This window comes from Bombyx mandarina, chromosome 04 (genome assembly GCF_030267445.1).
Source record: "Bombyx mandarina strain Sakado chromosome 04, ASM3026744v2".
In the NCBI taxonomy this organism is placed as follows: domain Eukaryota; kingdom Metazoa; phylum Arthropoda; class Insecta; order Lepidoptera; family Bombycidae; genus Bombyx; species Bombyx mandarina.
The window spans coordinates 14,708,894-14,723,152 of record NC_143211.1 but is presented as its reverse complement, the minus strand read 5'-3'; the positions used below and the strand labels follow the sequence as shown (position 1 = coordinate 14,723,152).

Here is a 14,259-nt window from a genome sequence, read left to right as displayed (position 1 = left end):
TGGAATTGTCGACTGGAGTTTTTGTGAAAACAATTAATACATAATAATAATAATTAAAAAAAAAAAATTACTAACAATGACGCCACGTTAACTGGTCCTGTGCTAAGTTCGTAAAGAACTTGTGTTACAGATACCAGATAACGGAAATAAATGTAAGATTTTTATTATACACATACATATATTTAATATACATCCATAACCCTGGAAAAGACATTTTATATTTATCATACATATATCTTCCCTTGGCGGGGTTCGAACCCGCGGCCCCCTTGTGTAGTGACCACGTCACTTACCACTACACCAGACGGCCGTTAAATTGTCTGTTGATCGTTTTTATTAAGAAATAGCGATAAATTTTCCAGGAATTTAAAAGTACTCAACTGCACTCGATATGTCAATTTCATCTTTAACACTACGGTTGTAAGATCGAGATTTATGTATAAAAATTTATACATAGTTAATAGTACATCAGAATTTAGTCCTTACTTAATTGTCTTTAAAGTTAATTTAACGAATATATTCTGATAGCTTTTATTATTTAGCAGCGCTAACTCCTCAATCTAACTGTCACTTCATTTAAAGAATATTTAATATTGACAGTATTTGACCGAAACGTCGCTAGCGACAGTAAAAAGACGCGAACAAAACACATTAAATAACTAGGTTTGAAGTATTCGTTTTATATACAAAGTTTCTGAATCCAATTTTGAAACTAGAGCCAATTCGGAAGTTAATTTCGCTACATTTTAATAACGATGCTACCTACATAGTAATACATAGTTTATTTGGAAGCCACAAAGTGCCAGTTCATGTGTAACATGATTGTGTTGAAAATGAGTTGAAGATCTGCAAACTGTGTTGCGTTAGAATGATACATGTTATGTCATAAATAGTGAAATAATCATTGATTTTGATTAACACAATATAATAGCTTAGATATATAAATTAAGTGGGGTTTCTGTTTTCTTTATTGCCCATGTAGGCAGACGAGCATACAGCCCGCCTGATGGTGAGTGGTTACCGTCGCTCATGGACATCAGCAATACTAGGGGCAGAGCCAAATCGCTGCATACAGTGTAATACTCTCCACAAGGATCTTTTCAAGAAAGACATGTCATTCTTCTCAGTCGTATGCACTCTTGGCAGAGTAGTCGTGGTAATCACTTCGGGTGGCAGTGCGCTTTACCAGACGTCGCCATTCTTCGCGTACCGCGGCCTTTGTGCACTAATAGCGTATGACTCACCTGATGGTGAGTGGTTACCGTCGCCCATGGACTTCAGCAATGCCAAGGACAGAGCCAAGCCGCTGTCTACCGCTTAATACTCTCCACAAGCCTCGTTTGAAGAAGGACATGTCATAGCGCTCGGAAAACAGCGTGGAGAGGAGCTCATTCCATAGCCGGATAGTACGTGGTAAAAAAGACCTCTGGAAACGCACTGTGGATGACCGCAGTGGCTGCAGGTATTATGGATGAACTCTACTCCGGTGGCGGGCGGTGCGATGGTAAAAACGAGATGACGGTAGCATCTCGACCAATTCCTCAGAGCACTCCCCATGGAACATACGGCACAAAATACAGAGGGAACCGAAGTCCAGGGACAAGACCAGATGTATTTTAGGGCAGACGTTGTGCTGCGTTTTCCAGCTGCCAAGAGCAACAAATCAAATACCTAATAGAAAAGAAATATAAAATCGATGCGTCGCTCTGGCGAAAAAGAGTTGGTGTCATGGCGGACGTCGCTCGCTGACATTTTGACGTTCAGAAATTGAACACGTTGCCTGTAATGCCAAAAAATAAAGAGCATTTATAAACATGGCAACTGGATAGAAACTAGTTGGTATTGATCACTTAACATACGTAAAAGTAAACAAAATCAAAAATATATTTCTCTAATCAAAGTCCTCGGTAGTTTCAAAAAGAATTTCCCGTGTTCACTTCGCAAAATATTTTCTCCACCACAAAGGAGAAAAATATTAAACTATTTTCTAACAAGTCTTATTGCGGGAACGTGCAAGAGAAAGGTTGCTCAGTAACAGAATATATTATTATGAGCTCAGGTCACAATACTGTTGGATATTAAAAATATTAAACCTTGAGGAAACCGCTATCTCCCGCTTGTAGGGTTACCACATTTAACCCTAGACAAATGTTTTGAATATTTTGAAGTTACGAAATTTTGTGATACTTTTTATCAATATAAGTAGGCGTTCGAATCCCACAAGCAGATACTAATGTTTCTAATAAAATATTTATATACATATTTAATACATTTCCACGATGAATGAATAACATCGTGTAATTAAAATCAAACCCGCACAAATTTTATTATGCGTAATTACTAAACAATTGACCTCAAGCCTCAAAATGACGGCGTTCAAGTTGTGAAGTCTTGTAGTCCGGTAACCTAACCACTTAACATTAGGTGGGCTCATTCACCTGTATACGCAATGAAGAAAAGTTTTGAAATTAACAATAAGCATTTCCTTTTTTTTGACATAATTTCAAAATGGCGTCACCTCGTCAGTAAAAATATTTATTCTTCATAAAAATCGTCGTCAAAATCTTTCATCATTGTGTGGACGCGATTTAAAAATAATCCTCCAAAGACCACCTATAGGGTTTTGGAGGATTATTTTTAAATCGAGGATTAGCTCTTCAATAATAAATGCTTTGGCTATGCAATGTCTCACTCAATCAATCAATGTTATCTAAGTGAGGTTTATGAGTACAAACTAATTAATGAACATACAACAAGAAAGATTGTTTTGTTGTAATTAAAACCCGTATGGCTTAACCTCGCCTTTTTTTAAATATTTTTACATACCATTAACATATTTTATTATATTGTAAATAAATAGCATACAATGAAATACAGATAGCAATAATACTTTAGAGTTTAATTGTCTCTATTTTTCTAATATAGAACTACTAGTTCCGAGTTTAAAACACTGAGCTCCTCTTTTTCTTCCATATTATTACATCCTCATACATACATATCCTGTTTTTTTTAAATATGCTACAGCTAACTCTTATCACGGAACGAATAATTGGGCAGATACTAATTAAAAATCAACAAAACAATGAATAAAACCGTAGTTCTCGGGTGAAAACGTGCACAAAAGCGGCGACATTTTAATCAAATACCACCGTGCCATTCGTTTCATATTGTTGTGTTCGTTTTTCAATGAATGAATGGAATAAGAGACTTATTTTTGACGTTACGATCCGCTATAATTTTCTCTTAACTGTAAAAAATGTGGTGCATAGATATCATTAGATAAAATGCATTTAACGCATAGATCGGCAACACTAATCTATCAATTTCTATTGCTTGAGTAATGACAATCCGATCTATTCTGATCTCGAATAAAAAAATATAGAAATTCCAAATCACATGGTGACTTCAATTCGTCAATTAATTCAACAAAACGTTATTTTGTTCCCAGAAAAAGAAACTTTTCAGTAAGAAACTTACTTCGCTGAATTACAAAACTACACTTAATAGTAAATTAACAAAACCATTTCTGAGAGAAAAGCGTTCTAAAAATCTATATAACTAAGGAAAGCATACAAACGTTTCCATGGCAACAAATATCCCTAAAAAATATTTTAAAAGAACAAAAAATGGAAAAGATGAAAAGGGCGATGGTTATACGAAATTTTTTTTCACCCAAATAAAATAAGCCGAAAGCTAGGATCTCGTTATGTTATGACATGATTTCCCTAGAGATTCGAATATCGTTCTTATAAACAAACGTCGAGCGTTGAAAATCCCACTTAATCGGATAGGTGATTGGCGGCTTGTTGTGAAATATAAAAAATGGCAGGGGGTACCGTAAAACGACAGTAAATACAGACTACTCGTAAATTCGTAGCGATAAGAAACGTGATCTTTTAAATTCAAGCAATGAAATATTGGAAACAATCCATGCGTTGTTTTTCTTTTAACGTCCACAATGCTTATCATAAACGACTCTAAGTTGTTTTAAACTATATTGGAATAGTTTTATCGATCCAGTTCGTATACAGAACTAGATAGAATCCAATTAGCCCGGGACGAAACCACGTCCGAGCCATTAACCGTCAAAGTTTCAATAGTTTTAATACTGGGCGAATAGTTATAAAACTAGTAGGTATTCTCATTGCTCTATTGATCTATTTTTTCCAACAACTTTCCAAATGATCCTCCTATTTCCTAAACTGATTTCGTGTTGTCTGACCGCATGGGTCAGTGTGCTTAGTGCGGGTTTTATAACGTTCTCGATAGCGTAAAAGTTAACTTAAATTTGTATGGAGTTGTAACGTTACCCTATGTTTTCCGCCAGGGGCGCTGTTCCAACTGCATACAAATTGGAGTTAACTTTTACGCTATCGAGAACGTTAAAAAACTCGCACTAAGCACACTGATACTGCCACACTGCCTATTTCTCTACGTCTTCTACGCGTTAAAAATAAATGAAAACTTCGATGTAATTTGTCGGGATAGACAACTTTCACGTTTTAGTGTGTATGGGCTGGATGATTGAACACAAACTTTTCGACTTAGTTACCCGTTTCTTTCGTTATACAATGTTGGGTCCAAATTATGTTATTTGATAAGGCAATTCAGGGCGGTCCGCGTTAAGAAAGCAAAAAATATATTTTTTTAGAAGTCTATGTGCGCTTCTCAACGTAATTACAGAATCGGTTTCTCCAATTATCTGGTACATTGTTTATCTCAATGCAAGGAATGCTTTGTGAAATAAAATATTCATTATTATAAAATTGACTATTTATTAAATACAACTTCCTCGGGAACATTCACTACCGGCATTGTTATATCTTTATCGTATTATTAAAATTTTTAATTTGAATTTTAATGACATTTTTTCTGTGTGTTACCGTGAATCCGAGAATGGTTTAGATACATAATTCGGCGCACTACCTAAAAAAATAAATAAATTAAGACGTTTGTACTGTACGTCTGTCGGGCCCGCTAGTATCAAAATATGATTAATACGATAGTACCTAGCTCTATCTACGTTACGTTTTTACGTCCAAGCTCCGCCCAAAATAAACTTTGACCAAATTAAATATAGCTTGGAAATATTTTAGGCCCTGGGAAAAATATAGGACACCTTTCATCCCAATGCTGAACACAGATCTCAACCTACGCGAATAAAGCGTAGTCAACGCAAGCGATATAGTGGGAAACAGCTATTATAGAATATGATATGCACTCAAAAAAAAAGATGTGTGGTGTCGTGGGACACCGGATAGGAACGAAGTTCCTTATTATAAAAATATTAATTTTAAGTTCTATTCGAGGTATAAAGAAAATAAAACTGGCGGTTTCACAACAACCCACGCCCGTTCGCCCAACGTGCGAACTTATTGTGGTACACTTCATTCGCGGTTGTTTGCATAAGGGTCAGTGTATTGCGCAAACGAACGGTCTGAGATCGTGGTCAATTAATGATAAAAAATATGTTATTTTTTGTACGTTATACAAAGTTAAGTCGTACACTGTGTACATTACTAATAAAAATCTTACGTTACGGACGTTTCTTCCCGGTTAGGGTACCCCTCCGCGTCGTCCCATAAGAAACTTCGTTACAACAATTTATATAAGATCAAGCTAAGGTAATCTTCTTGAATTCCAGGTTAATGCGCGAAGAAGAATACAATATACTCCAGAATCTATCCCGGGATGAGTTTCGCGAATTTCGTACGCTTGTGATCGATATGGTGCTGGCGACCGACATGTCCTTCCACTTCCAGCAACTGAAGAACATGAGATCGCTTCTGTCCCTCGCAGAGCCAACCATAGACAAATCGAAGGCTACATCTCTGGTGCTCCATTGCTGCGACATTTCGCACCCTGCTAAGGTAAATATCACGTTTTTTTATGGAAATACTTTGGAAATAAACTATAATAGATACCGAATAAAGGTCTCGGTCTTCTATTTCATTGCAATATGCTGACACGAGCGAAAAAAAAAAAGATTTTTTTTCTCTCTTCTCGCAGTGATGGAGTTTAAACAACTTTACATTCACACATTCATGGAGTAGTTTGGTTTTTCTTCTTCTGCGATCGGTCATCAGTTTGTCATTACCGTGCCTAGGAATTATAAAATTTGTTTTCGTGAGAAAGTTAATATAGAAATAATAAAGAAAAAGAATAATAAAGAAAATAAGCTTACTTAAATAGGTGTAGTTATTGTTGATATTAATAACTCGAAGACGCTGTCACTCCATACACATAATATCGTCTAATAGCACGACTAAAGAGAACATTATAGCATTATCTATATCTATACTAATATATAAATCTACAGTGGTTTTTACGGATGTTCCGTTATAACTACTAAAATATGCATCCGATTGACTTGAAACTTGGTATCCATATAGAAAATACAGGTACTTAATGGATAGGTTAATATTTACATGAGTGTTGGACTCCCTAATAATAATGACAATAAATAATAATGTTAATTTTAAATGCCCAGCGAAGCGGGCGAGTACGGCTAGTAGTTTACCAAACCAAATACTTAAATTTTCTTAATACCCCATACACGCCTTCAATGTTACAGAGATGGGATCTCCACCACCGATGGACAATGAGTCTCTTGGATGAGTTTTTCCTCCAAGGTGACAAAGAACGAGACCTTGGTCTGCCCTTTAGTCCGCTCTGCGACAGAAATAATACTCTGGTGGCGGAATCCCAAATTGGTTTCATTGAGTTCATCGTGGAGCCCAGCATGGGAGTTTGTGCAGACATGCTGGAATGTATCTTGGGGCCTCTGCACTCCGGCAATAAATCTGGAACTAACGCAGCGACTGAACCGACTATTGATGAAAATTCGGGTAAGTAAAATAGATACAAAATATCCAGGTGTTCTAACTTCGAAGTTCCGTTTCGGTACTCTTTGGTATAATTTTGGTGGTAAAGTTTCTTGGGGTTTCACCATAAACAACCCTGATGATCAACATGAAAGATGATCTAGTAGGTACAATAGTTTTTCAAATAAAAAAAATGAAAAGCGTGTTAAAAAGGTCAAAAGCCCATCAATACCACTCTTCAAACCGAACCCATGAAATCTTCCTGGTGGAAAAAAGTCGAACGGATAAACCGACTCTCGGTTCAACTTATTTTGTGCTTACAAAGGAAATACTTGGTCCTTGGTAGAACGACAATCGCAAAACTATCCTGCACTTCTCTTATGTGGTGAATCCTTTTATTTGAGCAATAGGAAACAACAAATCATTATACCACATTTATGGCCGTTGTATGTTCGATTACAAAAAAACAGCAACTGGCAATTTACAAATTTAGTAAACATTACAGGCGCCGAGAGTGTTAACAAATTCAAGATAAGGAAACCTTGGATTACCTGTCTCAGCGACAATAAGAAGATATGGAAGGAGCAGGCTACTAAAGGTAACTAAAACTCCCTCTTTCTCTCTTTCTCCTGCCTACCTAGTTCATTCAGCAGCCTGACCATTTCGAATGGTTAAAAAGTATGCTTTTGATTTATGTTTCGAAAATTAAAATTAATAAGAAGATCGACTAAGATTTTGAGATGATAAGTATTAATACTGACGGTCGGTGAAGCAGACGATTCTTGAGTGAAGTCCACGCACTGGCAATTGTAGTGGGTCATCCCTACTGTAACTAGGTGGAACGATGACTTGCGAAGAGTGGGCTACCAGAAATTAATGAGGAAAGCCGAAGCCAGGGTTCACTGGTACAAATTGAGAGAGGCCTATGTCCAGAATTGGATGACTAAGGGCTGCTGATGAGATTACCGAAAGATATTGTGTGTTTAATATTTGTGTTCTAAGTTTATTTTTCTAGTTTAAACATACATGACTTTTTTAAATAATTCTCTCTAGTTAATTGAGAAAAGCCTGAAAATATATTTGCGCAGCGGTGTCACAATTAAGTAAAGACAGATCTTAAGACACACCTTAGATACCTAAGCCTTTGACAAACAACTGTCTACAAAATATACTGTTAATATCCAGACGCCGAGGCCCGGGCCAACCAGGAGCAGGAGGAGAACATAGAGGTTCAGCCTCCACCAGAAGAATAATATTTAGCCACATTTGTAAATAGCGTTAGAACTAGTTGTTCGAACATGCTAAAAACGCTATTGAAAAAATAGTAAAGGACCTGTGCTTGAGTGTGCAAAGACGCTTTATGTTCGTTGCTCTTGTAATTGACGTTTTAATAACGCACAAATGTGATTCGATAGCACAATGCGTTTAAATGTGTAGGACGTAGGTGTATTTATCTATGTGGAAGACAACATAGTGAGCGAATCGGAAAGGCGAAATCCCGCTGAGCGGTGAATGCCATTAGTATATTTAATGCTAAGACCCATTCTAGCGTTTAAGTTTTAGAGCTTCGTTGAGAAATTTTAATATAGGACGGAAGATAACCGCTCCCGAAATTAAATAAGGAAAGCATTTTTTCCTTCTCTTTCTCCTACCTAGCCAAAACCTGAAAACCACAAACATAGTTCGTTTTAGTAAGGTCAAATTTTACTAACCAGTAATCGAAAGTGAACTTTTTGGCGTCACTAGAGTTCTTTGCCCCGTGCGACAGATGGATTATATTGCGCGGGTATATTAAAAAAAACTTCAATACTCGGCATTTAATTTGATCGCGATTTTTAATTATGACCATATCAAAAATGATACAAAGACCTTCTTTTTGTATTCGGGAACGTTTGTCTTCCTCCAACATGAGTATAAGTGCGATAGCTTAAAATATTTCCCACGATAAACGCATAAAGTTTAGAATTTTTTCAGAAAAAGAATCAAAATGCTTTGCTCTAATAAATATATAGAAAATGATCAGTAGCTAATCGTTTGTATTTAGATTTTAATGTTTTAACTTATTAATGATAAAAAATATCAGATGCTGGTGACGGAGCAAATAATGTAGTGAGCACTGAGGCACTCTTCATTCAAATAATAATTTATAATCGTTCATAAAACTCATAATGTATTCTAACAATTGTGTAGCTTAATGTTAGTTATAAATCTTAACCCATATGAAAAATACGCTTATTAATTTTAATGTTTCCGATTAAATTGGAGTCTTGATATTCCTGACCAAATGTTATTTATTAATATTAATTATGTTTTAGGTAATAACGCCATCTCAAATACTAGACGTTAAGTAGATAGACGTTACCTATTATTATTATATCTATAGATACTTTAAATTATATCATTGTATTTCGAAACAACACCTTTGCTACTTATTTTACAATTAACTGATATAGATGTAGTTTGAAATATACTCGATACTTTTTTCAGAAACAGCTCCTTCTCAAAGTGAGTTTTGTCCTATGAAACTTAAGAAATATATTCGACTGATTGGCTTCAAATTAGGTAAGGGTGCACAAAAGATATAGCAAAATATGGAGGACTCTAGCTATTTTTGCCGTCCTTCGCGTGCGACCTAATGCGTGGTAGATACCTATTAATAAAATATTGAATTTATATTGAAACAAACGATAAGATTTTAGGGAAAAACAATTGCCAAAATTTAAAACTTAAAAACACAATATCGTCTGAGGCCTAGTTTTCCTGGTACACACGTGGGACCATTCTCATTGAATATCAGAAAATAACGCCATAATCACATAAAATATTAGGTCCCTATTTATTTCAGGGAAAGTATTGATATATTATATGTCAACTGGTGACGCTTACCGTAGATAATATTGAATTTTTTTAAATATTTATCGTCTATTTTGAAAAAAAAAAAACATTTAGAGCAAAATTAGTCTATGTAACCTTAATAGATTAAAAATTATGTAAACGTATTCGAAATAATAATTCATTGATGTGTGTATTTCTGGTAAAGCCATTTTAATTGGGGATATAGCTTTATAAAATGTAGTTGATAGTATATACTGAGCCTTATGTAAACGTTTATTGATGTTTCTGTATAAATAGCTTGCTATAGTACTATATAGATTACTATGTTAACCGTGTTGTATTGGAAGACACGTAATTCTGTTGATCTTTTGTAAAAATATTTCTGAATGTGACTCGAACATTCCGACTTAAGTGTTTTAGTTGTAATGTCCGTATTTAGGGCAGTTTTAAATTATGATATGTACGTAGTCTTAAACAAAATCAATTTAAGATGCAGATACACCCAATTGTTAGATGTTTAGTGGTCATGCTATTTTAAAAAATAATGGTTATGAAGTCAGCGGTGGGGTATTTTTCAAGATGACCAGTCTAAAACCAGGAGGTATGGCGAAAAATACTGAATGTACCTACTGTGGTTTTCAATCGACTTTGCACACACGATAAATAATCGTAATATCATTATGTAAAAAATTTCAGTACCTACCTAGGTATCTACAATAAATTATAAATATTGACAAATCAATGACTATGAAAAACGTGAATTCATGTTTCTTTTTTAGTTAGGAGAATAATGAAATAATAATCCCTATATATGTATACGTAATCTAATAATATAATATAATATATAATAATAAATGAAAATTTATTTCCGTAACATAAACTTGATTAGGGACCATGGAATAACACTGATTTTTGTCAATAGGTCCCATTGAATATTTATGTCTGTCTATGCGCACAATACTGCCAACAAAACAAAATGCGGTCAAGCAGTACCACTGCCACCACACACACTTCAATGCTAACAAACTTACCCGTGTACAGTATACGCGCGATTTCATGTCCATCGGGAGCCTAGTCTAGTATTGTCTTTGACAGTTGTGACGCGCGCTTATCGATACCGAAAATTTACGCTAACGCTATTGTGTTATTTCATGGTGAATAAGTCATGACTACTCCGCTTCCAACAAGTTCAGGTAGAAAAAAACCTACACTGATTCGGACTCTGATCTGTCGGTTGTCTTTTCATCTGATAGTAATTGAATTGGAATTTATAAAATATTTTTCTCTATTAGAAGTAAATAAGTAATTACTTATCACATTTATTTTATAATTTGCAAAATGACCTAGTTACATTAAACCAAATTGACAGCTGTTGACTAAATCGGTAGTTATTATCGACATTACCATAATTAACTAGGTCACAGGTAGTGCATTCCTCAGGATGGACATGAACTCGCGCGCCTACTGTACCTGTGTATCATCACAGCCGTTATTTTAAAATACAATCTAAAACAAAAATAATAAAACGTTCATTTTTCATTTACACCATAGCGTGCCTCCTCTTCCTCGGCAACAATGTCTTTAAAAATTAATTTCTAAAAAATCACAAACGCAATTGTCCACAGATCTTTCAGTATTTTTTGACATTCTTCCCAGTTCAGGGTCGGTCTTACGCGTCCACATGAATAATCAACACTATATAATTATTATGCATAAGTTTTTTCACTGTATTTTTTCTATATTCGCTGTGCTGCGGCTTGGTTTAAATCATATAGAATTTATAATAGGAGACTGTATTCCGCAATTTAGGTATTCACTATGTACTTACATGAATTTATTTACCCACTAACAATGTCACTTTTAATGTAACGTATTTTAAATCTTTGAAATCTCATGTACTAAGTTTAGTAGAACGGTAGGTTCGTCTTTGTGTAAATAATAAAAAGAACAACTTTTATTTATGTGTAACTTTATCATATTATTGTATAAAATAAACATTTTTCGTAGAAAACTTTTTTTTTATTTAACTTCCTTAAAAACTGCAATCATTAATGCAAGGCTGATCAGATTTCAACTAAATGATCAGTCATTGCAACTTAACACCATATGTATTTTTAATTACTGACAATAAAAAATAAAACTTTCCTTATCTGTTGATGTGAATTAAAAATAACACAGATTGTTTTGAACATCTGGGTCTATAGAGGAACTTCACTTCTCTCTTATTCTGTATCACATGCCCCCACGGGACGTACTCTGAAGAAACATCCAGTGATCCATTCTTCTCCTTTTTACTATCACACTTCCCATTAACAGAGCTGAATTTGTCCATATTATCCAGAACCTTGCATTTATCCACAGTATGTCAAGAAAACTTTTTACCATGTACCATCTGACTGGAATGAACTCCCCTTAAGTATTTCCTGACCACTGATGATATGTCCTTCATCAAACGAAGTTAGCAAAGTCCTCAGCAGTGGGCAGCAGCTTTGCTGGGCCCCTGGATATGCTGATGTTTATGAGCAACGGTGACTACTAACCATCAGGTGCTGATGCACACGATGCCATTCTCAATTGCCTACAAAAGCAATATAGACTAATAAAACAAAAAAAAATTAAATTAATCTTTCAAAAAACTCAGCTGATTGAAATACTACAAAATAATTTTTCAGTAAATATATTGAACCATTATCACCAATTAATTTCTAAATGAAATATCAAACTGTATTATCAAAGTTAACTGTCTTAATTTATTTTAATAAAAAAAATTGGTGGCATTTATTAATATTACGAAAATTACAATAGACACTTTTATTAGTATTTTCTAACTTAGTATATATTTGTGATTTTTTCCAAATATCTCTATCTGCACAGATAATGCTCGGACATCTGTTTTTTGCCTATTACAAATTATGGTGCCAGTTATAACACTGCCTTGTTTAACCTCTTTACAATCTCTTAAATAAAATACAGTTTGTTTCCAGTGTGTAGGTGTTGAATGAGGACCTGTTGAAAATGACACACTATTGGGCAGATCAAAAAACGTATCAAAATATCCTACTAAAGATGTCAAATAACCATCCCTTAGAATCTCCAATTTAAATTCTGATGTAAAATCCATTACAGTAGTATCACAAGTACTAATGTCTATTTCATTTATAACATATGGTTGAGACAATATATATTTGGATGCAACTACGTCTATACTGGCCTCTCTTACTACTTCAGATTTCATACAGTTCATTTTAAAACCATAAACATCAGACCAAAAATCTATTAGCTTCTTGTGTGTATCAACATCACCATTTGCTACAATACTTATGCTACATCTATTAGGCATTAACAAACCACCTGACTTCAAACAGTTATCTCTGGCATATATTACACTATCCAGCATTCCTTCAAATAATAAGAAGTATCCCATCCACTCAGAAACTAATACATCAACTTTTTCTTCAAGTTTTGTTTCTTCCAGTCTACCTTTAATTGTCTTTATTACATTTTGTAAATTGTTTTCTGTTATTATATCCATTGCATGGTATATTATATCAGATTGGTCTAAGGCATAAATTTTTTTGGCACCCGCTAATGCAGCAAACATTGACAGTATTCCTGTGCCACAACCAAGATCAAGTACAGTCTTCTCTCTTAAGGTTTCTTTATTTTTTAATATGGCATCACGATATGTTTCTGTTCGTACTTTATCTGAGAGCATATCGTAATGAATTCCGAAGTGTGCATAAGTGTTAAAGTATCCTTCGTCACACTCTATAGGAATACTCGCAACACAACTTGTTTTATTTTTTACTTCACAACTTGAGGACTGACCACCTTCAACTAATGTTTTCATTGAATCTTGCATTTTGTTTATATCCTCCTTGGCCATTTGCAGATGAGTTTGACTCTCACTTAACTGTTCGCTCAATGTTTGTATGGTTTTTTGTAATTCAGTAAAATGTCCCTGAGAAAGAGTAACAACACCATTCTCAACATTGGCATGGTATGTTTTGGGGGAATTAGGTTTTTCAGATACAGAATCGAAGTCGAATGTGAGCCATTCGTCATTCTCAACAGGTTTCAAATACTTGTCGTCGTTCCAAGGCGGGTGCTTAATTTTCATAACTTCTTCAGCAGTTGGCTTGTTTGTCTTTATGTAGTTTATCATTTTTATGTATGAATAACAGTCCATATTAAACTTGAGCTTTAGAATACTTAAAGAGAATTTATGCGAAGTTTCACAGTGGGCCAAAGCTTCTTCCACAGAAGAAATCAGCTCTGAACAAAACAAGCATGTTACCGACACGTTACTGGTTTCCATTTCTTGCCATTCTTCCTCGTCAAAATGCTCTTCGTCACTACTAAGATCTGGTACATCCGACATAATTAAAAATTATATTGAATTACGGACAACACGTATATGTTCAGCGTAAAATCAATGGGAAACTCTTCTTGAAATAAAATTTATTCCCCAATCGGCAGCATGTGAATATTGACATTGACATTAGACATTCAAATTGTTTGTTGATTTGTTCATTAAATCGGCAAAGGGAATGTTGCACATACATGAAGTTTTTATAACAAAGACCGAAGCCTTGTTTGT

General features: G+C 34.7%; 2 protein-coding genes across 12 annotated transcripts in view; one reads left to right on the top strand and one right to left on the bottom strand.

The window, feature by feature from the left end:
- Pde1c (Phosphodiesterase 1c) overlaps positions 1–14,156 on the top strand; it is a 474,080-nt gene extending 459,924 nt beyond the window's left edge. For all 11 annotated transcript variants that reach the window (XM_089727139.1, XM_089727137.1, XM_089727129.1 and 8 more), the window contains 4 exons: positions 5,645–5,870; positions 6,575–6,848; positions 7,330–7,422; positions 8,010–14,156. In XM_089727139.1, the coding sequence (XP_089583265.1) occupies positions 5,645–5,870; positions 6,575–6,848; positions 7,330–7,422; positions 8,010–8,077 (661 nt within the window). In that variant the 3' untranslated portion in view covers positions 8,078–14,156. The remainder of the gene's footprint in view (positions 1–5,644; positions 5,871–6,574; positions 6,849–7,329; positions 7,423–8,009) is intronic.
- Art3 (arginine methyltransferase 3) lies at positions 12,324–14,170 on the bottom strand. The gene has a single exon (XM_028178377.2). The coding sequence runs from the start codon at positions 14,038–14,040 to the stop codon at positions 12,484–12,486; it is 1,557 nt and encodes a 518-aa protein (XP_028034178.2). The 5' UTR covers positions 14,041–14,170; the 3' UTR covers positions 12,324–12,483.
- Positions 14,171–14,259: the final 89 nt, after the last annotated feature.

Coding starts and splice junctions, on each gene's coding strand:
- Art3 (XM_028178377.2), bottom strand. CDS start 14,040: ATGTCGGATGTACCAGATCTTAGTAGTGACGAAGAGCATTTTGACGAG.